We start from the raw sequence: 23602 nt of genomic DNA on the forward strand, positions 1-23602 counted from the left end.
ATTTCCCTTAGTGAGTTCTTGGGAATGATAGAGGTCAATCCAACAGCCATTTGTTCAAAGGTTCTATTGAGAGCAGTTTATTTGTACCTGGGTATCTGTAAAGGTATGCTCCATCGTGAGTTAAGCCTTTTTAATGACAGAGTATTTTGTAGATACCAGAACCCCATCAGCCTGTCAAGAAGTTCCCTGACCTCATTATTGCTAATGGATCATGGTAATTTAGCCTGTTGTGAAATCTCATGTTCAATTATACAGGATAATGAGCAAGTCAAAATTGAACATGTCTCAACTCTAGTCCTTAGGATAGGGCTAGTTCAGTTCCTTTCAAAAGTGAGAGAAGATTTTAAGCAGAGTGGCTCAAACCAAGGTTATTACCAGTATTCAGACTGTTCTGTTTTAATCTGATTTGATTTTAAGACAAGAGGATTGCTATGTGACTTTAGATTTCACTGATCCTTTTGTAGGAAAGTTAGGGCAGGTTTATTCATTTTTAAGTGTTAATTCTGGGATTCTAAGAGCATGCAAATGGTATTTGTCTTTGGATTCACAAAAACTCTATAGATATTCACAGTTTGAATTATTTAAACTCCCACAACACATGCACTTTTGCTTTTCAAGCATGAGTTTAATTTAATTAAAAACTTTTGGTGCATTGCTAGCATCTTAAATATTAATATGTTCCATGGATCACTTTCGATTATCTACCATCTAGAAATTCTTGAAGATGTCAGATTTTTAAGATTCCCAAAGTTGTACTTGGAATTGTCTGTTGAGGCAAAGGGGACTGTGATAATTACACACATCCATTAGGATCAGCAGAGGAGATAAACTTTGGGGAGGCTTAATGGGCATGTCTCAGTGACAGCTAGCAAAGAGCATTTGGCATGATTAAGGGTGGATTTGAATGCAGTTGAAAATATCCTGTCATTATGGACACCCAGTGGAAGTTGCACAACAAATGTTAAATTCCCCAGAAGAAGAGTGGCGTGGCAGGGAAGCTTTGAAATCCACTGTGGCCATCATCCAAATTATTCTCTTCCCTTTATGTCTTACTGCTGTCAGAATCACTTTGTGATGCCCAATTCGACTCCCTGCATCTCTGAAAAGAGGCAACCTGTTGATCTCTGTATTTCAGATTGTCCGAAGATACATCAAGGATTGGCTGGAAAGAAAGAAACCTCCTTTTGGTGCCGTCAGCAGCAGTGTGCTCCTCATGATCATCTACACAACGTTCTGTGACACGTTCTCTAATCCAAACATTGACCTGGATAAATTCAGCCTTGTTGTCGTAGTGTTCATAAGTAAGTGGGAAGATGGGATATCTTGCTATTCCTCAGTCTCCTCAATAGCAATGTGTAGTGATCTGCTCTAATTTCATTTCAAACATTAATTTGGTTAGAAAAGAATAGTTTCATATTATATTTACTCAGTAACTTTAGCATATGTTCTATTTATATTATACCAAAGGTAACTTTTAATAATATTGTAATATCAAACATTGTTTTTATTAAAATCACAAGTTATTCCAAAATATATAATATGCTACAGCATTTATGGTAGTTGCTGTAAATATTCATAATATAAACCAACTTTTTCTGATAGGAAACCCTGGTGGCCTAGTGGTTAAGTGCTGCAGCTGTTAACCAAATGGTGGCAGTTCAAATCCACCAGGTGCTCCTTGGAAACTATGGGGCAGTGTCCTATAGGGTCACTATGAGTTGGAATTGACTCAACGGCAATGAGTTTGTTCCTTTTGTTTGTTTGTTTTTTCCCCTAAATTGACCAAATTAAATAACCAAATCAAAGAGGACTTTAGATTTTCCGTGAATCGTAGGTATCATAGATTATATCTGGGGATATCTTCCATAAGAACAGGTTGAGTCCCACTAATTAAAATGATTCTATCAGTTGAGCAATGCACGTTTGTTCAATTTATGTGTTTGTTTTTCTATTTGAGTACCCATGGTTTCAGTTAAAACTTAAGTGTTGCAATAAATATACTCTACAGGTACTGTTTTTATATGCTAATTTATTCTATCTTTTTTTTCCTTCAGTATTTTCTATTCAGCTGAGCTTTATGCTTTTAACCTTCATCTTTTCAACAAGGTAAGTGATTTTGTGTCTCTTACTGCCGTTAGTTTGTTTCCTAAATGAATAATCATGCTCTTTACTTGGCTCCCAGGCCACAGTACTGTTCTAGCTTCTCTCCTATCTTCCTGACCATTATGTCTTCCTCCTGTCCCCCTCAAACTCTAGATGTTACCAAAGGATCTGGCCGCAGCCCTTGTGTCATTTGCTTAGACAAACTCCTCCTTGCTACTGGCTCAAGCCGTCATCTTCATGTTGTTGATTTTCAAGTCCAGACCTTGAGCTCTAGCACTACCTTTCACTTACATTTAGATACCTTCACCTGAATGTCTTAACAAGACCTCAGACACAGATATTCAGAATGGAATCAGTCTTCCTCAAAATTTCCTCTTCTCGCATTATTTTATTTTCTAATGGAAACACCATCCTCAGTGTTACCTTGGCTGGACTCCTTGGCATCATTATTTTAGAAATCTCTTGATCCTGCCTGTATAATATTTTTTGTGCTCCCAAAGCCACTTCCCTCATTCAGGCTCTCGTTGCTGTTTTTGCCCTATACTGTTGCAGTAGATATCTTGCCAGGGTCTCCATTTCTTAGCCCAGCTATATTTAATGCATTTTCAGCATTGTTTCCAGTGACCCAAAGTTCTGGTAATGGCTCTCTTGCTTAGAGATGTTCAGTGGTTATCCAGTGTCTTCAGAATAAAGTTCATTTTGGGGGGCTAAGTGCAAGGCCCTTTAACCTATTTTCCGATCATATAAACCACTATTAGCATTCATGCTCTCTAAGCTTTAAGTGAAATGAACTCCGTGCTATTCCCTAGAAGAATCCCATACTTTCTCATTTCTGTCCCTTACTTAGGCTATCCCCACGTCTAATTTGGTTTCCATGTCCTAGTTCATCTTTACTGTTCTTAAAGTCTCGCCTCAAATTTAACTTCTCCCACCAATATTTTATATTCAGCAGATATTATGTAAGCCTTTGGTGTGAGAAAAGTACCGTAGTAAATATCACAAGATGAGAGATGATTCCAATCCTACATCACTTTATAGACTAGACACATGCACTCATAACTAAGGGCCTCTGACCAGTACAGCAAGCAAACCTGCAATTTTTTCAAAGAAGAAGGAAGCAGTTCCAAAGAGGGTGGTAGAGTGAGCCTCATGGAAGAGATGGGGTTTGACAAGAGTCACAAAGAATAAGTAATTGTTCAGCAAACAGGCGAAGAGGGGGGAGGGAGGTTCTTGGTGAGAAAAAAAGCAAAATGCAAGCATGGCCATACACACATACAAACTCCAAACACAGAAGGACAATAGTAGTAGAGGGAGATTAAAAGTAATAATAGTAATAAGTAGAAAGGTAGGCTTGGGCCAGATTGCAAGGCTCTTGAATGCCAGATTATAGGAAGGACAAGGGCATGGTCCATTTATAAGGCTTGAAATCCTCTCAGAGCAGTGGGTGGGCTCAGGCCCCACGTTAGACGCTTGGGTCTTACAGCACTTGGTAGAGCACTAGGCTGATTGTAAACAGTCAATAAAAACTTATTGATTGATATAATTTGAACCATTTTTCCAAGTTTGTGGTTGTGATTTATGAAGTAAGAGTAAAGCCTGGAGCTATTAAAGTCACAGAGAAAATGTGACTTAATTGGGTAAGACTGAGAATGGGAGTTATTTTAAAGTTCTTTTTGTAAATGGCTTGTTGTGTCACCTTAGGAAAGATGCTTGCTTTTCAGTACTTGTTTGTTAGCAGGTCCTTGTGGCAGAAGTAATAATCAGACTTACTCATCCTATCAGACTAGGATGGAGATAACCTGTCAGTGACTGAAAAATTCTTGGAAAAGATAGTGCACCAAACAGCCACTCCTGGGATTGTTGACAGCAGGAGGGGGTGTCACAACTGCTTGAATTAAATTCGAGAATTTTCAGCATGGAGTAGGCTGGACTTTCATAAGGGCTTGGGGCTTTGAAATCCTTCTATTCTGCCTCATTCTGCCTTGGCTAAAGTTCTGTCACTTTTAGACTTCCTGGACCCACTGTCAGATACACATATTCCTTGATAAACAGACTGTGGAGTGCCTGCAATCAAGCTCCTTGTTGTGAAGCCCCAAATTATGGCATTAAAAATGGGAGATTTTTCAGCTGGACAAAATTTAGAAGGTGATTTCCATGTTCTCCTTTCATACTAAGAGGACCCACAGCCCCAGAGGATTTTATGGGAGAAATGAAAGATACCAACAGTAATTGAGCCTCTGTGCTGTGCGCCAGGCACTGGGCAAGGGATGATGCGTGTCTGACAGCAAAAACTGTGGTACTGTTCATTTTGATTATTATTTCACAGATGAGGATCCATGCTTAAAGTCGTTCAATTTAGTTGTTTAGTAATGTAACAAGCCTAAAATCAGAGTTTGGTGGTTCAGTAACTTCCCCAAAGTCAGGAGGCAAGTAGTACATCCAGAATTCAAATCCATTTCCATTTGACTGCAAAGCTCATGTTTTTCTCACTTCGCTAAATGATTTTATTTTTAAAATTCATAATCCTTGTTTTGGTCAGTATGAGTCAGAATCAACTCAATGACAACAGGTTTTTTGTTATTGTTGTTTCGTTTTGGTTGGAGAGTTTGTAGAGAGTGTTCAACTGAATTCTTCAAGTTCACACACATATACTAATTAGCCAGAGATACCAGGAGTTTGAACTAGGGCCCTATTGGTTTATACTCTGTTGAGTTTGATTTTCTTTTTTCTACTTTTTCTTCCTCTCTACTTAAAGTTTGTGAAATTGGCCTGTGTTTTTCTCAGATTTTTCCTTACCAATTCAGTAAATCTGAAACTATTCTGGATATCAAGAGATGAAAACCTCAGCAGGGAAATGGGTCTGTCTCTTTTGTGCAGCATGCCACTGCACTCTGATGATGGAAGTGAAGCATAAAGCCCGGAGATACCCAGCCTCAAAAAGTCAGCTTTCCTGCAAGGCTCTGCTTACCTGGTTAACGTTTCTTAGAGGTGCTGACCTGGGTGCCGTTGTTACTCTACTGTCTGACGTGTGCATCTCTTCTACTCTGAGTATTAAAAATAGACTTGAGAGTTATTATTCTGTGTTCTCATTTATTTGACCACAGAATAGTGTCAGGGTATAAAATCCCAGCTTGGGAATCAAACAGACTTGGGTTTGAGTTCTGTTTAATAACTTTGTAACTTTTGCCAGTTTCCTCAGTTATAAAATGGAGATAGTAGTAGTACCTGTCTCATAAGGTTGTTTGAAGAATTAAATAATATTCCCATACGTAAAGTTCTTAGCATACTACCTAATAAGTGCTCAATAAGAGTTAGCCACTAGAAGAGTTATTTATTATATCAAAGTTGTTTATCTATTATATCAAAAGCTGATGGTGGAAAGAGGGAATTAACTTTTCTAGCCTTGTAATACATTCCTTTTTACTTTCCTCTGTCACCATCTGATTCCTAAAACCAGAGTCACCGACCATCATGACGTAAACTTTCTGCAACTTCCAAAGACTGTCGAAGTTTAAAAACAATGTTGAAAAAGCTTTAAAAAATAAAGCCATAGTCAGGAGCTGTCAAAAAACATGTAACAGACAGTTTTGGTAGGTTGAGTGACAAAAGAAACCTTAAAACAAGGAAGAAAACAAATACTTAAATATTTGAATAGGTATTTTAAGCCTTATGAGTGTGTTTTCAATCAAATGCCTCAGTCTGACTCTCACCAGCCCAAGGAGGAAAGAAGGCGAGTTGAAAGGAGGATAGGAGGGAGGGAAGGAAGTCAGGCATTGTTACCACCATTTCGAATGAGTCAACTGAGCTACAGAGCCCAGGGTAACTTGTTTAATGCCGCACAGCTAATGACAGACGATGTCGTCCTCTAAAATGAGTAAAGACAAAACGCAGGTCTGTGTTAACAAAAGAAAGTATTTTACATGAAGTTTCTTCCTCTAAAAACAATGGGTTTAGACGGGACTATCTCAGAGGGTCTTTTCTGCGCCTACATTCTGTGATTCTACTAGTAAAACCTTCTGACATGTTTTCCTTCGTGGATCTTACAAAGACAGGCAAAATAAATATTATGTGGAAAGCATTGATTGAAATCTTTGTAAGAGAGAATAAAAAGATCAGTCGAGAAGAAAAGGAAATAAACATCTCAAGGGAAGCTAAAATGATCAAAAGAATTATAAAAACAGGATAAAAAGAAAATCGATATTAAAAAGAGATAAGATGGTGTTAGAAAATAAATAATAATGTGATTCCTTTTAAGAATGTGAGCACAAGTAATAGAAATGTTAATCACTGAAAATAATTATTAGTTACCAGGATGCTTGCTTTTTCTGTGTATTGCTATGACCTTCCCCATTGAGTCAGCCCCTGACTGAACATGACTGTGGGTGGGTTACTTACCATAATAGCTGCTATCACCCAATATATTTGGTGAGGTTTTTTTTTGTTGTTTTTTTTGTTTTGTTTTGTTTTGTTTTGTTTTGTTTTGTTTTGTTTTTAATGTCCTTCTCTGAAGGTCAGCTTATTTCCAAGAGTTGAGGAAGCCTAACAGAGCCCCTGGTGGCACAGTGGTTAAGAGCTCTGCTGTTAACCAAAGTGTCAGTAGTTCAAATCCACCAGCAGCTCCTTGGAAACCCTGTGGGACAGTCCTGCTCTGGTTTTGGTATTTAGTTGTGTGACTGCGGGAAGCTGTTGAATCCCTCTGTGCTTTAAGTTCCCCGTTTAGAAAAAGGGTCATAATACTGCCTACCTTCCAGTGCTATTCTGAGGAGGACAAAATAATGAATGCAAAGTCCTTAAAAGGTGCTCAATAAATGCTTACTGCTGTGGTTACTCATCATCATGAGTATTAATGAAAGACTGAGCATCTGCTGTGTTGGCTTTCCCTTAGATCTGTGGTGTAGAGCATTCTTTTACTGTATAGCTAGAGTATAAGCCAACCCTACTTAGGGGGAGTATTGCTTTTAACCTTAAAAATTTGGTTTTTATTCTTTAATCCTAATCCTCCCTCCCCACTGACTGACTATAGGACAGAGTTCCAACTCAAATCAGGCCCGAAATCTCCCAGCATGAGCCCAGCTTCAGTCTCCTTAACTGAAGAAGAGGATGTGTTAACATATTTTGCAAATATCCTCTTTAGCCACATTGTAAATGCTGCTCTCATGGCAGCTAGCACCACATTAAATCAGTCTCCTTGGCCAGAAAGACTTTGACACATTGGAAATGTACTATAATCTGGAAAAGAGCAAGATATCAAACAGAACACAGTTCACTAAAGGGGAAATATACTGCCAAACTCTCTTGGAAGAAAACCAAACCATATAAATTCAGATGCAGCAATGATCGGTTATACACAAGGGCAGCCAAAGACTAAAACGGTCTTTGTGTTGTTGCTAACACCACAAGCGTTGCTGGAGAACATTCCAAAACTAGGCCACTTGGTTATGCTACATGCACTACAATTGTAGGGGGGTGTTCACTCCTGCCTGGAAGTTTTTTATTCATCATGAGTTGACTGGATACCATATTGCCCAATCTGCCTGTCTCAACCTTTTCTAATTTCCTCAGTTCCCAGGCCTCAATATTTCTCAAACTCGCATGTGGATAACTAAAGAACCTCATACTTTACAAAGAAAATAAAGTCTCTGACGCAAATTGCCTCTACTTTTCCATTCTGTATCTGAAATTTTTCCATATTTTTCACCCATCTTCTCTTCTTCCATCTCAAAGGCTGTAGGAAACTCCCTTCTCGGGCTAACCCCCTCAGTCTTGTCTTCTCAGCCTTCTTTGGGGACTTGGTTTTATAGTTATTTCTATCTGCTGCATCTTCAGTCTCTCCTCACAATCATATTCAAATCCCTCCCAACTTTTTCTTTCTCTTCACCAGATTTCTTGAAAATGCTGTCCCTTCTCACTACTACAAATAAACTACACTTAAACATCAACTCCGTGGCCTCCTTCCCAAACTCCATTTGGGCCGTCCCTTCTGTTTCCCATTTCTGTTAATGTCTTAATGCTCAAATTTTCTAATCTTGCTTTAATTCCTTTTCATCTTTCAAAGCAATAGTAATAACAGTAATGGTATCAACTAGCGTGTATTGAAGAATTACACTGTGCTAAAATCTTAACAAACGTTGGCATTTATCCTCACATTGCATAAGTGGTAGGTCGTATTATCTGCCTTTTATGTGTAAGCAGAAGGATAGTTGGGATCCAAGTCGGATGTGTTTGCCTGAAAGCCAGTGCTCCTAAGCCTTTGGGAGGGAGTATTGTATAAGATGTTAACATTTGACAAGCTCTGCTAATTTGATTTCTCCATGTCTTACCTCCATCTCCTGCTCTCACTATGATTCTTCAGGTTCTTAAAACTTCCTGCTTCCTGACCAGTCTCACCATCTTCAGTCTTATGCCGTGCTGTATGATTACTCCTCCTTAAGAGTAGGTCTGGTCATGTCATTGCACTGTCCAAAGACCCGCAGTGATTGCTCTTAGCCCATCTTATCAAGTCCACGCTCCTGCACCCAAGTCAGCTTGAAGAACCTTCTTTTTGCCAACTGCCCCTGCACTCCCACACTTCAGTTTTACTATTCCTTATCTAAAATATACATCTGAATACGTCTGAACCTATTCTTTAAGGCCCAGCTCAACTGTTATTTCCTCTAAGAACATTTTCTATGTATTCCATCATCAGCCACCACCAGCACTCCCCTCCACCACAGACCAGAGGTAATCCTCCTCTTAGGTGCCAAGACCTTATTTCTACTTCGTTTTCTTCTTCTCTCTCCTCTCTCTCAGTTTCTCTCTCTCTTTTTTAGAGAGTATATATCTGTACTCTTACCATCTCTCAGCCCATGCTTTTACAGAGCCCCTTCCCTGTTAAGCCTACATGAGAAACAAAGGGGTGAAGGAATATGTCGGCCATGTAGTACAATGGTTAAGAAAGAAGCATGACATTGCAATATAAATAAGAGAATAAACTGTGGAACAGTAACACAGTCTTACACTCAAATGATACCAAGGTGAGATACCAAAAATTCAGCTTGGAAAGTTGTTATCAAAGAAGTGGAGTTACGGCTGATTAGGAATTATGAAGAAAATGACTTTTCAGAGTAGGGAAGGCCAAAGGGCAGCTTAAATAATCTCTCTACACACATACAGGGTGTGATGAGAGGAGAGGGCTCTTCTCTCCTCCTTTGATTTAGGGAAGATTTTTCTGTCAGTGAAAGCTGTTAAGTATGGGAATAAGTTTACTATGGCAAATGGTGGGATCTCTTTCTTCACAGATTTTTTAAAATTAGGTACATACAGCCAGGTGCTGGAGCAATTTTACATTTCCTACCTTTCTTGTCTGAATTCTCGGCAGGGAGTGAATAGATTCACTAGACCTTCAAACCAGAATTCTGCAGGAGGGACTAGTTTCTAAAATATAAAAGAGGACAAAATAGTAATAATTACGTATCGAACCTTTTCTACTTGTGGTTCTCTAATTCTTTAAAAGGGAAACTCTGACTATGATATCTTCTGCCTGTACTGAGCCTTTATAACATTTAATGGGTTTTGACTCAATGAGGGTTTTTTTGTTTGTTTTGTTTTTTTAATGCTTAACATAAAACCAAAAACCAAACCCATTGCTGTAGAGCTGTTTCCAACTTAGTAGCGACCCTATAGACATAAAAAAAAATAACAATAGTAGATTATAGTAGTTTAAGAGCACATGCTGAGGAGCCAGACGCAATTTGAATCCTGGGTCTGTCACTGTCTAGCAGTGTGCCTCAGTTTTGTCATCTGTAAATAGGGATGTCTTATCACCTACCTTACAAGGTTGTTGTCTTTATGTGTAAAGACCTAAAACAGTGCTTGGCACATGGTAACTGCTCAAAATATGATAGTAATATTATTTTTACTAAAACATATGATGTTCAGTCATTGTTCAGACCATGTATTTCTCAAAAGTGTGCGTACCCTACCGGAAGGATATGTTGATCCTTGAGAGAAGCATTAACTCTTTCAAACCACTGGAGTAATAGATAACCTATGACTTAGCTAAAAGAGTTACTTGCTATGTTATTTTCATGAAGTCCTGGACTGCAGTAGTTATTTTCGTAGTTAAGAGCTCACACTCAGGAGCCAGACTCAATTTAAATGACTAAACCACCTGTGTGCCTCAGTTTTCTCATCTATAAATAGGGATATTGTATATTGTACATGTGATCTTAGGAGACCTCTACCACGCATTTTTAAAAAATGGTCTCCTTTTCATGGATAAAAGTACTCAGAAATCATTCTCTAGAAGAAATTCAAATACTTCTGTACATTTGGGCATAAAATTACTTTTGTCACCAGGATTTGTCAAACGGATGTTAACATGAAGGTAGGTATTATATTTGATTTATGATGTGTTAAATAGGCTTCTGAAAAAAGTATTTGTAAAACACTTTTTTTTTTTGCCCCTAGGAGTAATTCGGGTTTCACACCAGCAGACACAGTGGCTATCATTTTCTGTTCTACACACAAATCTCTCACATTGGGTAAGTGATTTGCAGACTTGAAAACCAACATTTTAATTCACAGAATTGAAAACCAACTCATATAGTTATATCTCATGATTTTAAAATTCAAGGAACTCTTCAAATTAAATGAAATGGGGGTATTGTCCACTCTGTATGATAAAGAACAATAGCAAAGTGAAGATGAGTCATTGTTTTGAAATCAGTTTCTGAGAGCCTAAATTCAACAGTGTTAGATTTAGCTTAATTTGTAATCATGTTTTTGATTCCTATAAAAGATTTTCAATGTAGAATGTTAACATTAACAGCCAAGAGAGGGAAAAAAAAATTTTAAACTGCTTCTGAAATAGGAACTGGCAAAAACTTTGCTTTGGAAGGCTGTAAAGTTGCCCCTGGAAAATGTAACTTTGTTTCTGGGAGCTTGGAGCAAGGTGAAGATAATGTGATTACTCTAATTAAGTATTGACACTGGTTTGAAGTTCATTTTGGAATGTCATGGTATCTCTATAAAAAGAGCACCATATAAGCTGCGTTAACTCAATCTGAAATTGAAAGTGAAATAAGTATTTATTTAATGGACAAAAATAGATCAAAGAGGAAAGTGCCATTTTCTACTTAGCTTTATCCAATTTAGTGGCATTATACCAATAACCTGTCCAGACATTCAGAATCTATGCTTTTAGCCATTAAAAGTCATTAAGTCACCAGAAGTTTTATTGAAATATACATCATTCATAAAGTCCTTGGGGATGGTAGGCATGTTGTGGTAAACACTCACGTGAAATCAGTGAAAACTCATTTTGGCACGTGATTCACTAACTTAAGCAAATGAAGAATTACGACATTGCTCTGGGTCTGCTCATGTTAAAAAAAATCACTCCATAATCTAGAAAGTGAAGATATTTCAAAATGTTTTTACTAATCCCAAACACATTTGTCTGGTAGAGCCTATATCCATTTTACCAGGTTTAGAAAATGATTTAGAATAAACTCTTTTAGGAGCGGTTGTTATCTAGGTCTTTAGCAGAATAAATTATATATATGGTCTACACACTGCCGTATATTTGTTTGGCTTTCTTCTTCATAATTGTCATTAAAGCAAAGTTGAAAGAGCTTTGGAAGCCATGTTCTAATCCTGATTTTTGTGACCTTGGATAAATCCCTTCACTTCTCTGAACCTTAGCTTCCTCCTCTGTAAAATGGGGCAGAATAACACATTTTGAAAAGTACCTGAACAGCCTCTGGTACATAATGGATAGCTGATACATGACAAGATGGGTGTAATAGCTGCACTGTATGAACTGCTGTGGATTAAATGGGAAAGCCCATGTAAAGAGCTTGGTGTAGTTCCTGGAACATAGTGGGCACTCTAGAAGCAATTTTATTAGTTGTTATTAGTTATTATTAACTCTATTATAATTTGTATTACTGCTTCCCGTGTTCAGTTTTTCTCAGCCTGTCTTGTAGATTTTCATGTAATAAGTATGGTTTAGTTGCTAACCTCACAAAAATTATCTTGCTCTTGTTAGGCATGTGTGTTATTGTGATGTGGCATCTGGTTTCTAGGGCTCCTAAAAGGTAAGGGACTGTTATAAAAGTAGGTAGTCAAGAGGCAGGTGCTGCCAGATGCCTCCAAGTCCAGAGTGCAGGATTAAATGAGCCTTTGTCCTTAGAGCAGATGCAGAGCCATGGCTGCACCAGGTACATTTCTGCATTTCTGCAGTGGGCTGCCCCTAAGGATTTGCTTTTGTCAGGAAAACTAAAATGGATTTCCTTTTTCCTCCATGATGTTCTTCCATGCCAGAGCTGGCTATGTTGAATGAGAACTCTAAACATTGCAGTGTGGTGGTATCTTTTCTATAAGCAAAATATCTACCAATCTAATCTTTTGTCTTTTCATTTTTCTTATCTCAAAGCCACACTCTTCTGTTCTTGATGCTTTCTGAAAGCTCATTTCCAGACAAGCAGATGGGTGCTCTGAACACCAGTCAGAAGTAGTTGTTTTTCTGGAAAGGGCTGGGTAAACTTGGAATTTCCTTTGCTTTTGCAGTGTTCTCCTGTGAAATAGGTGGTTAGATCCTCCAATAAGATACTAGTGTGGTATTCAAGTAACCATGTAGTGTGAATCCTCAGTTACTTCCATAATGTGACAGCTCTCTTGAAACTGTAAGACCCGAGTACTCATCCTGGCCTTCTACTAATGCCTCCCGAGACCCCTGTTTCATTATCTCTAAAATTAGGGAATTTTACTAAATAATTTCTAAGGTGACTTCCAACTCAAATATTCAATCATTCCTTGATGACTCTTGGCTTCCCTTCAGCATGTCCTAGGTAACATTTATGAAAGTGGACTCTCTCTTCTGCTTATCTCGGAGAGGTAGAATGGATCACTCTTGTCCTGGGAGTGCCCTTATTTCCATATATAGTGGGGTATGTTTGGTTCCTATTGCTAGAATGGGCCTTGTTAAGCCCTATAATTTACTGTATCAGCTCTCACAAGAGCCAATGCATGTTTCCCTCTACTGGTGACCAACCATAACTGGTACAGAGGATATACCATGACAGTGACCTGAGCTACAGGCAGATAATTATCTCGTTGGAAAATCTTATAGGCATGGAAATGAAAGAACATCACACAGAGTATGGAGAACTCATATTCCAGAAAGCAGGCGGTGGGAAAATCTGAGGTAATACTCAGGATATTTTCTCTCACTTCTCACATAAAAGTGAAATATAACAGATTAGAGTATCTATTTGGCACTTAAAAATATATCTTTCCCTTATACAATCACCATCGCATATTTCTTCTAGTGATTTTCCATATATATCTTTAATATCTCAAATAGAATAAATATATTAAGTGTGTCTTATAAAATACCATTTATTACTATCTCTATTATTTGTATTTAAGAACAGATAATTGCAGGCAAGTGTTCCCATGTAACTGATAAACCAAAAAGATAAAGACTTGTTTGAGAAGCTTCCTGAATATTCTCTTGTACATACACCTTCAATTATTTTATTGTTCTTGCTTTTGCCCTATCTCAATCTCTTCCATGTACTTGCATCCACACACATGCTGAATTTGATTCATTGCTTTTATTAGTGCATTTGCCATTGATTGATTAGTTCTTCGTATTAGTACTTTTTCTATTGATTGATTGCAGATGAAGTGACTATTTGACCTTTAATTATGAGGCTTCCTATTGAAAATGACATTGAGCTATGGCTTCACATAATCCATCTGGAAAGCCTGACATGATGCCATTCCCTGGAGTTCGTTCAGGAAGAAAGAGGAGGCCTGGAGGAAGTGCAGCGCTATCACTGTGCTCCATCTAAAACAATACTACAGGGCTTGTTTGCTGCTCCCCTATAGTTTCATCTTAGGGCTGGAGGTGATTTTATATTTTGTCAAGGCACCATCACTTGCTGTGGGTTGCCGTAAGAACCATGAACACTCCCCAGTTTTTCTCTAGTTTGATGCTGATATTTGTATAATAATGAGATATTTTACAGAGTAGAGACTAAAGAACAGTTTATACCCTGCTTCACAATGGCTCAGTGCACATTCAAGTAAATCTCATCAAGAAAGAAATTCGATCCAAGATATCCTGGTGGAATTGGCATTTTACTTTTCTTTTATATATCTTTTTCTCTTGAGTATTCAAATCACTACACCTAGAAACAGAACGTTTAAAGATATTTGAGATCCTTAAGTATTTGTTTGCATTAGTTTTTAATGTTTTTGAATGTAAAATGAAAACACATAGTCTCTGAGCATGTCAGCTGGCTATTGGCAGTCAGTTGTGAGATTCCCAATTGTTTATTTCCAAAAATATCTCTGAATTGAACTAATGCTATTTTAATATTTTGTAGAGTGTTATGATCAATTCTTATTAAAAGTCCTCTATGTGTCTAACACACACCAACAGGTTTGTTTTTTGGTGTGTCTAACGGTGTCCTGGTGGCACAGTGGTTAAGAGCTATGGCTGCTAACCAAAAGGTCGGCAGTTCAAATCCACTAGCCACTCCTTGGAAACCCTGTGGGGCAGTTCTACTCTGTCCTATAGGTTCACCATGAGTCAGAATCAACTCAATGGCACCAGGTTTTTGGTTTGGTATGTATCTAACAAGGAGCCCTGGAGATGCAGTGGTTAAAACCCTTTCATGACTGTCTCAGTTATCTAGTGCTGCTATAACAGAAATACCACAAGTGGATGGCTTCAACAGAGAGAAATTTATTCTCTCACAGACTAGTAGGCTACAAGTCCAAATTCAGGGAATCAGCTCCAGGGGAAGGTTTTCTCTCTCAGTCGGCTCTGGAGGAAGGTTTTTGTTATCAATCTTCCTCTGGACTAGGAGCTTCTCCTCGCAGGAGCCCTGGGTCCAAAGGATGTGCTCTGCTTCCGGAACTGCTCGCTTCTTTCTTTTATACCTCAAAAGAGATTGGCTTACAACACTGTCTGATCTTGTAGATCTCATCAATATACCTGCTGCTAATCCATCTCATTAACATCATAGTGGTAGAATTTACAACACATAGGAAAATCACATCAGATGACAAAATGGTAGGTGATCATACAATAGTGGAAATCGTGACCTAGCCAAGTTGACACATATCTGGGGGGGACAGAGTTCAGTCCACGACAATGACCAAATTATTTTTCACTTTAAATTTTTTGTTGATATAATTTTTTTTCATTAATGGAATGCATGCAGATCATTGAATGTATCTGAATTCGTGTCCCTCTGGACTCTGGGCTTTGGGCGTAGGACTGGTGGAACACATATGTCACTCTGGAGTCTGGGGATAGGATTGGTGGGATGCATATGTCCTGCTGGCCTCTGAGTCACTTATTTGCCTCTGGACTGAGCTGCAGATTGATGGCACACATATGCCCTCTACAGGATCCCCCAGGATGCACCACCTCATACAATACCTTGTGAAAACAGTAATTTGCAGTACACTTCCTTTTCAAACAGTTATACAGGCCCTCCTCTTGCAGCATGCATGCATTAGAAGTAGGAAAGTAAATTTCCAAGAAACCTGAGAGGTGGAAAATGTAGGTGGGTGACCATATATCTCATTACTCATGAAAGGGTTAAAGTGTTCAGCTGCCAACAGAAAGGTCAACAGTTTGAACCCACTAGCCACTCCACAAGAGAAAGATGTGACAGTCTGCTTCTGTAAAGGTTTACAGCCTTGGAAGCCCTATGGGGCAGTTCTACTCTGTCCTGTAGGGTCACTATGAGTCAGAATTGACTCAACAGCAATGGCTTTGGTGTTTCTTTTTTTCTTTTTTTTTGGTATATATCTAACAATTTATAAACAATTGTGTACAAAGGCAAATCAAGGTAGCTATTCCTAGTGTTTGTTGTTTATTCTTCATTATGAGTTTGTGGTTGCAGTTACACAGCTGAACTATGATAAAAACTATGCATTAAGCAAAAAGAAAAGACAGCTTTTGGGTAGACATAGGATTCTAGAAAAAGTAGAAAGAGTACATCTCTGGTTCTAGTCTGGATTCAAGTTGCAGTTCTCTCACCAAAAGCTACAACAAATCACTTAACTGCTGTAGGCCTCTTCTGTAAATTGAGAAGGTGGTCAAGGTGATATTTGAGATTCCTTACAGTTTTAAGTTTCCACAAGTCTGTATCAGTGATGGATATTTCTTTTCTATAAGACAACAATAGTTTCCCTGTTATGTGTGCGAGGAAAAGAGTTGTTGGAAGGACTAGTTATGTAAATAATAGAATATTATAGAAAAGAAAATATGGCTATTGCTTTTTCCTAATGAGGTTTAAAAAAACTACTCTCCAAAGAATGTCATAGGAGAAACAAAATTTTGAAAAGACCTTGTTTTCAATTTTAATTGGAAGCTTTTCAAGAATATTAATGGATTACCTACAACTTAGGCTGAAAAGGTCACTTAATAGCATTTGGGTCATTTTCTCAAGAGGAAGTAGAATTGAAATAAGAAAGTTTTTATTTCTGTTATTCTTTTCTCTGAAAGCTTATCCATGATTCTGTTTGGCACATGGAGAATATTAATAAAATTATCCTACAATTGAGCGGCACTTTTGAAAAGCACTTTAAGTCATGTTACTGGCACAGCCATGGATATTAGCCAGTCAGTAATTATATGTTATTTTACATACAAAAAAAAAGAAAATTTCTTTTCTAGAAAAATGTTTAAAAGCATATCCCAGATCATATACCTAGCAGAGACTAGATTCCAGATCTTCTAACTTCTAGAACTGCACTGGATAATAGCATATGAAAGTATTTTGAAAACCAAAAAGTGCTAAGCTGATTCTAAATACAGTAAATGTGTGATCTCAGCATGGGTTTGAGTTCTTTTATTAATTATTTCAAAAGAAAAGTTCTTACTACGTAGCTTGTTATAAGGCACTCCATTTTAGAATACTTGATATCTGTAGTTGTTCCCAGAAACATATACTCCCATGTGGTCCAGTCATGAACTGGCACTCATTCCTTATATTTTCTTTATTAGTGAAAAGTTATATTCTATTTAAAGTGGGTCTTGCTGAGCCATTCTTACCTCTCATTAGGCAACACCGTCAGCACTCCATTTCAGAAAACTAAGAGCTTTGGTGCTGTTTGACAATAAACTGCTCAAGTGGAACTAGAAATCCAGATTAAAGTTGGAAAATAGAAGTCTATCTTTGGAAAACAGCCATAAATATATTTCTGTCCTGCAGGTTGCTCTGGAGCTGCAGCTCTGTAAGGAAAGACAGTTTAGGGGCCTCTGTCACTGACAGATTCTTAAAGATGCCACTGAAATTATAGACCCACCATGCTGAAGAAGAGGGAGGACATGTCTGTCGTTTTGTACTATTTTCTGATCCACATAAAGAGAGAAATTAAGTTCTCAAATCAAGTGAAACACTTATGTTCCTCAGAGGTTTGTTGTACTACTTCGTTTTTAATTTTTGATTCTGAATATGATGTCTGAAAATTACTGCTAACATGTCTAGATTTTGTCATAAAAATTTCAAAAGTCTCATAATCGAACCTCTTTGGGGGGTCCCCAGTCTGACCCTCCAATACCATTTAAGTGGTCCTTCATCTTAGTGATATGTTAGGAGATGTTCATCTGGAAGACCAAGGCCCTGATACTCCCACATTCTCTTCTTCCTCCATGTTTTCTGTACCAGGGACTTTGAAACATTTTTAACCACAACCTACAGTTAGAAACATAGTTTGCAGTGTGATCCAGTACACATTTACGTGGGTATAAAATTTTGACAAACCACATTCACCCTTACTTTATGCAATATATTCTATTCAAGTGCTAGATAAAACCCACTAACTTGATTTTGCAGCTTACTAATGGGTCATAAATCAAAATTTGAAGAATATTGCTTTATACCTTGCTTAGTTAGCAGGAGGCTTTGTCCCCTTCCTCAAATAGTTAATATGTAGACTTTTGCTTTGGCTGTCCCCGTTTCACTGAACTTTAACCCGTGTTCCTGATACCACATAGGATCCAGAGTGAAATGAAGAGTTAGAATAATTCTTGATTTGCAGAAATGTTAAGACCACCTTATTGAATTAGTTTCTTCTTATATAACAGAATTTCTATACCTTTTGATGATTTATTTTTCGAATTCTTTTCTCCACTCAACGTGTTTTCTATAGCAATAATAACAGCTAGCATTTATTGGGTACTTAAAAAAAAACATTTTTTTTTTTTTTTAATCGGCAGACACTGTATTAAGTGCTTGTTACATGAAGTGATTCACTTTAAAATACTTTTGTATCAGCAGTGTGGGATCATGTACGTACTAGTTAGTTTAGACTTCAGCTCCAGGAACAGTGGCTGTTGTAATGGAAAATTCTCTGTGGAGCATTTGGCTACTATTTTGTCAGCAAGGAGATATTCCAGAGGCAGCTACAACAAACGTGTTTGTTTTCAATATCTCTGCCAACCCGAGATTTTGCTAGTTAGCAGAGTGAATTCAGAAATAGGTTTTTATTGGTGAAATGAGTGACTTATTAATTTGCATGATGAATGTTCAGAAATGGTTTTCCATTGGTAGGTGGATGGCCTAAAATACTTTAGAGACACTCTTCATTTGCTAAAAGAGTCCAGTAAGTCCCCTAGCCTGGTATTAAATCCTCAGGAGTATGCTGGAGGCTGGATCCCTGCCTGTTTTTGTGTTCAGCTATGGCTTGGAAGATCTGTGTTTGCCTGAGGCCAACTGTAAGGGTAATGAGTTCTGCTCTGAAATGCAGCCATGTGCTTTGAGAGACCCTTTCACACAGGCTGCTGGTCAGAGCACCTAGAAGGTCAGAGGTGGGACTTGGAGTTTACAGGGTAGGTTGTATAAACTATTTTTGTGCTTGACTGCTAATACATATTGAGTTAAAAATACCTGTATGTGTGTGTGGCAGCTTACTTTCATTAAATCCTGCTAGCAAGGTTGTAGGGGTGTAGCTAGCCCTCAACTATTTTAAACTTCTTTGGCCACTACACATTGTCGGAAAGAATCTGGGGCTTACGCACAGCCAGAGTGACATAGGTCACTTCCCAACACTCCTTTATTTGCACCAGCTCACATTACTCCCACAATGACCCAGGATAGGGAACGTGAGGTTTCAGAGTGATAACTTTGCCCAAGTCATACACACCCGCATGGCAGAGCCAGAACGCGAGCCCAGGTCTGACTGTCCCTGGCTCTTGGCCATTGTGCTAAGCTACAGTGAGAGCCCCGGAGAAAGGGCCTCATGTGTAAGTGAGGAGACCTGGACCTAGTACCAGTCCTACCATCCACTAGCTGCAAAGAGTTTATATTAGATGATCTCTGGGCCTTCCAGTTCTAACACCCAGTGACTCTCTAATTTTGAAAAGTTTGCTTATGTATTTAGCTTCAGAGTCGTAAGCCCTTCAGAGGGACACCATTAGATCAGTATTTTCTCAAAGTGGCCCTCTGATCACCTGCCTCAAAATTACAGGGGCTTGCATGCTTAGAAATGCAGATTCCAGAGCCTTACTCTAGGCCTGTTATTGTTGTTAGTTACTGTTGAGTCGGCTCTGACTCATGCCAACCTTGGCAGCCTTGTGTATAACAAAATGAAACATTGCCTGGACCTGTTCAACTCAACAGTAACGGGTTACGGGTGCCATCTTCAAGGAACACTGGTGGTACAATGGTCAAAGCACTTGGCTGCTAACCAAAGGGTCAGCAGTTAGAACCTGCCAGCCACTCCACAGGAGAAAGATGTGGCAGTCTTCTTCTGTAATGATTCCCAAACCAAACCCACTGCTGTTGAGTTGATTCCGACTCATAACGACCCTATAGGACAGAGTAGAACTGCCCCATAGAGTTTCCAAGGAGCGCCTGGTGGATTTGAACTGCCGACCTCTTAGTTAGCAGCCGTAGCACTTAACCACTATGCCACCAGGGCCGTAATGATTACAACCTTGGAAACCCTATGAGGCAGTTCTAGTCTGTCTTATAGGGTCACTATGAGATGGGATCCACCTACCTGCAACAGGTTTTTTTTTGATGCTATCTCCATGATCTTTGGTATGTTTGAGTCCATTGTTGTAGTTATATCCTAGGCCTACTGAAGCAGAGTTTTTAAGACCCAAGGATATGATTTTTGTAACACGCTCCAAAGGAGAGTCTTAGGCACACTGAAGTTTGAGAACCACAACGTCACATCCATGTGGAACCACCTCTCAGCTCTCAGAGGTTCTGGCTTTTGCACCAGGAACTTGGGGAAGCTTTTTACTAGCAGAGCATTCAGTCAGTTTTGCGTAAGTGCTTTTTGCTAATAGTGGGAAGCAGTTTGGGTCAACCCTGAGTTGGGGGGAGGGGGTGGGTAGGTGTGTGTGTGTGTGTGTGTCTTTTTTGATTGTTTATTTTTTATGTTGTTGTTTTGGCCTGGCCATGGCGTGACCCACTTTTAGATACTTTTTCATCTCATTATTAGCCAAAAGGAGATACTTAAGGCATCATGTTTATGATACACTACTAGGTACTATATAAAAATAAATAATAAAATTTTTAAATAGGCCTGGACCCTGCTCTCCAGGAATCACCCACTTCCTCATTCATGGTTTCAGTCTATTGTATTATGTTCCTATCTAGGAAGGACAAAAACCTGGGTCCAGTTTTTCTAATCTGTAGCTGGAGTTCCCATCTTTTTGCCTAACTTCAGATGTCATTTTGAGTTCCCTTTGTGCCAACCTGGTTAAACCACAGCCTTTGGATATGGATGCATGCCGGTACTTTATAAGGTGCAACCTGAACAAAAGAAAACGATCATTCCATGTCCATTGTAACCAGCACTCACTGCACAAGTATGGCATTCTTTAAGACCATGTCTCCCTGGAAAGTTGATGGTAGCATTTAAGCATGTTTAAAATAATTTCAGAATGTACTTGAAAATTAACCTAATAGAAATCCCTTTATAAAAGGAAATATATATGATTTTTCTAAAAATCTCTCAACTGTAATAGGTACTGTGGAAAGATAAAACAGAAACACAAGAGAATCAGTGCTTTCTAGAAGTCAGGGCTCTGAAAAGGAGAGCAAACCACATATGATCATAAACACTTATCAAGAGTACTTGTAAACAGGTGCAGGCCACTGTACACTTGGCAGTATCCATGGTGGGAAGTTTCAGTTCCTGGGCAGCCCTCACCAGTCACCAGTCTCAAAAATTTTAGAAGTGCTTTAGCCTTCGTCCTGAGTGACTTCGGTTGCAAACCCCTTCCCTGTTCAGTCCTGTGTACCATAGTCTGAATTCAAGCTCCATAATGCAATTTAATAATGCTACTGCCTTTAATAACCCTAACAGTTATCATTTTGGAGGCGCTGACTCATGTCAGGTACTATACTGGGTACTTCACTTACACTGTCTCACTTGAAACCTACAACAACCCTTTGAGATAGTTATTTTAACCTCATTTTGAGCAGAAGTGGAAACTGAGCAGTGTTAGGTATAAGATTACATAGCTGGTAGGTGGCACAGTCAAGATGGAAACCCAGGTCTCTGGTATCAGAGCCCAGTTCCTTTGCATCATACCACAGAGCCTCTCGGGAGTACCTAAGAGTGGTGTGGTAGCGTCTGCCGCTCGCTGAGTGACGGAGCAGGAGCCAGAAGGACCAAGTGTTTACATACTTTGGCTTCACTGGCCAGGCTCCACCTGCACTCGTCACCCCTACAGCTCAAAGGCAAGGAGACATCAAAAGCCCCGCATGTTGTACAGCGGCACCTCAAACCACGGGAAGAGCCTTCGTTCCGGTATGTCTCCTGCTGTCATCTCTTTGTGTTAGAAGCTTTAATTCCATAGTTGCCATATTTATTTCAAACCAATTTTTTTCTAAAAACCAGTATTTCTAACCACAGTTAGAAGTAGCGCTAAAGAGATTTATTGTATGTATCAATAACCTACTCACAGGCACTAAGTTACATACACTCCATACTTCTGAGAGGGAAATTCCACAAGAAGTGAGAGGAGCTCTGTTCTGTTGTCCCTTGTCCTTTCTAATGAGGCCTTTACCAGGTCCATTTCCCGATGCCTCCTGCTCATCTTTGCACTTGCTCTCAGTTGCAGAGAGGTTTTTTTTTTTTTTCCAGAAAGTTTGCCTCTAGCAGTACTAAAATGTGCATCACAGAACAACAGTTGTTTACTGTGTTTGAAGTGAAGCCTCTCACCCAGGAGATCTCATTCGCTTGAAGTTTATATCTCTCAATCTCAACTTGCAATCAAAGACCGATGAATAACAATTGTCGTTTCAGAGTTCCATCTCTCCAATTATTTATTTGGTCGTGTCTCTTCCGTAGAAGTTCACTTAATTGAGCCAGGCACTACAAGCCAGGATGTGCGTGTATAATGACAGCCAGCTCCTTGCTTCTTTACAGCAAAGAATAAAGAATCCTGCAGCTGTAATACGAGGGTGGTACCCAGCCTCTCCCTGTCCCCTTCTACTGCCCCATTTAAACAACCCCAGCCAGAAATTAATATTAGCTGCCCACTCTTTAAAGCCAGGGGGTACTCAGTATGTTTTGACAAGTTACCGTGGGGGCAGCAGGACATGTAAGATTGGACTCAACTCAAAAGATTCCTGGGCCCAGGAAGCCAGCTGGTTTGGAATGTCGTCCGTCTGTACTGAAGCTGAGCATGCTAATGATACTCTAGAAGTGACAGTTCCCAGAGCTGCCTTCCCTGCAAGTTTTCTATATAAGGTGTCAATGAAAAGATGCTGTTAAAACACAGTCTACATGATTTGTTTATTCATTTAACTACCGTTTACTTGGTACCTACTGTGTGCCAGGCCCTCTTCTAGGCCCTGGGTGGTACAGCAGTGAGCAAAATGGAAAAAAGTTCTTGCCCTCCTTTATCTTCCTTTCTCATGGGGCTGGAGCCCTGGTGGCACAGTGGTTAAGAAGTATGGCTGCTAACCAAAATGTCAGCAATTTGAATCCACGAGCTGCTCCTTGCAAACCCTATGGGGCAGTTCTACTCTGTCCTATACAGTCACTCTGAGTCTGAATCCACTCAACGGCAATGGGTTTGGGTTTTTTGTTTGGTTGGTTTTTTTTTTTTTTTTTTTTTTTTTCGGTTTCTTATGTAGTTAAACAAATACTTACATGTATAGCACATCAGATGTATAAGTATTATAGAAAAAAATAAAACTAGGAATGAGGATAAGGGCATGCCAGGGTGGAGGAAGGAAGGTTTCAGGCTTAAAAGGGGACATTTGATCAAAGACCTGAAGGAAGGGGAGCAAGCCACTTGGATATTTGGAGGAAAGAGATTTCAGCCAGAGGGAATAGCAAGGGCGAAACACCTAAGTCAATAAGGTGGTTGGCATGTTGGATGGCCAACAAGGAGGCCAGTATTGCTGGGAGCAGAATGAGTACGGGATAGACTTACAGGATATGAAATAATGGGAGTGGGGGCCAGTAATATTGTGTAAAGCCTTATTGGCCATTGTAAGGGTTTAACTTTTACTTA

General features: G+C 39.1%; 1 protein-coding gene across 3 annotated transcripts in view; it reads left to right on the forward strand.

The window, feature by feature from the left end:
• The window catches only part of SLC10A7 (solute carrier family 10 member 7), a 355475-nt gene that overhangs the window by 257024 nt on the left and 74849 nt on the right, over positions 1–23602 (forward strand). For all 3 annotated transcript variants that reach the window (XM_049905447.1, XM_049905445.1, XM_049905446.1), the window contains exons 8-10: positions 1136–1301; positions 2055–2106; positions 10552–10625. In XM_049905447.1, coding sequence (XP_049761404.1) covers positions 1136–1301; positions 2055–2106; positions 10552–10625 — 292 coding nt within the window. The remainder of the gene's footprint in view (positions 1–1135; positions 1302–2054; positions 2107–10551; positions 10626–23602) is intronic.

Source organism: Elephas maximus, chromosome 13 (genome assembly GCF_024166365.1).
Source record: "Elephas maximus indicus isolate mEleMax1 chromosome 13, mEleMax1 primary haplotype, whole genome shotgun sequence".
In the NCBI taxonomy this organism is placed as follows: Eukaryota; Metazoa; Chordata; class Mammalia; order Proboscidea; family Elephantidae; genus Elephas; species Elephas maximus.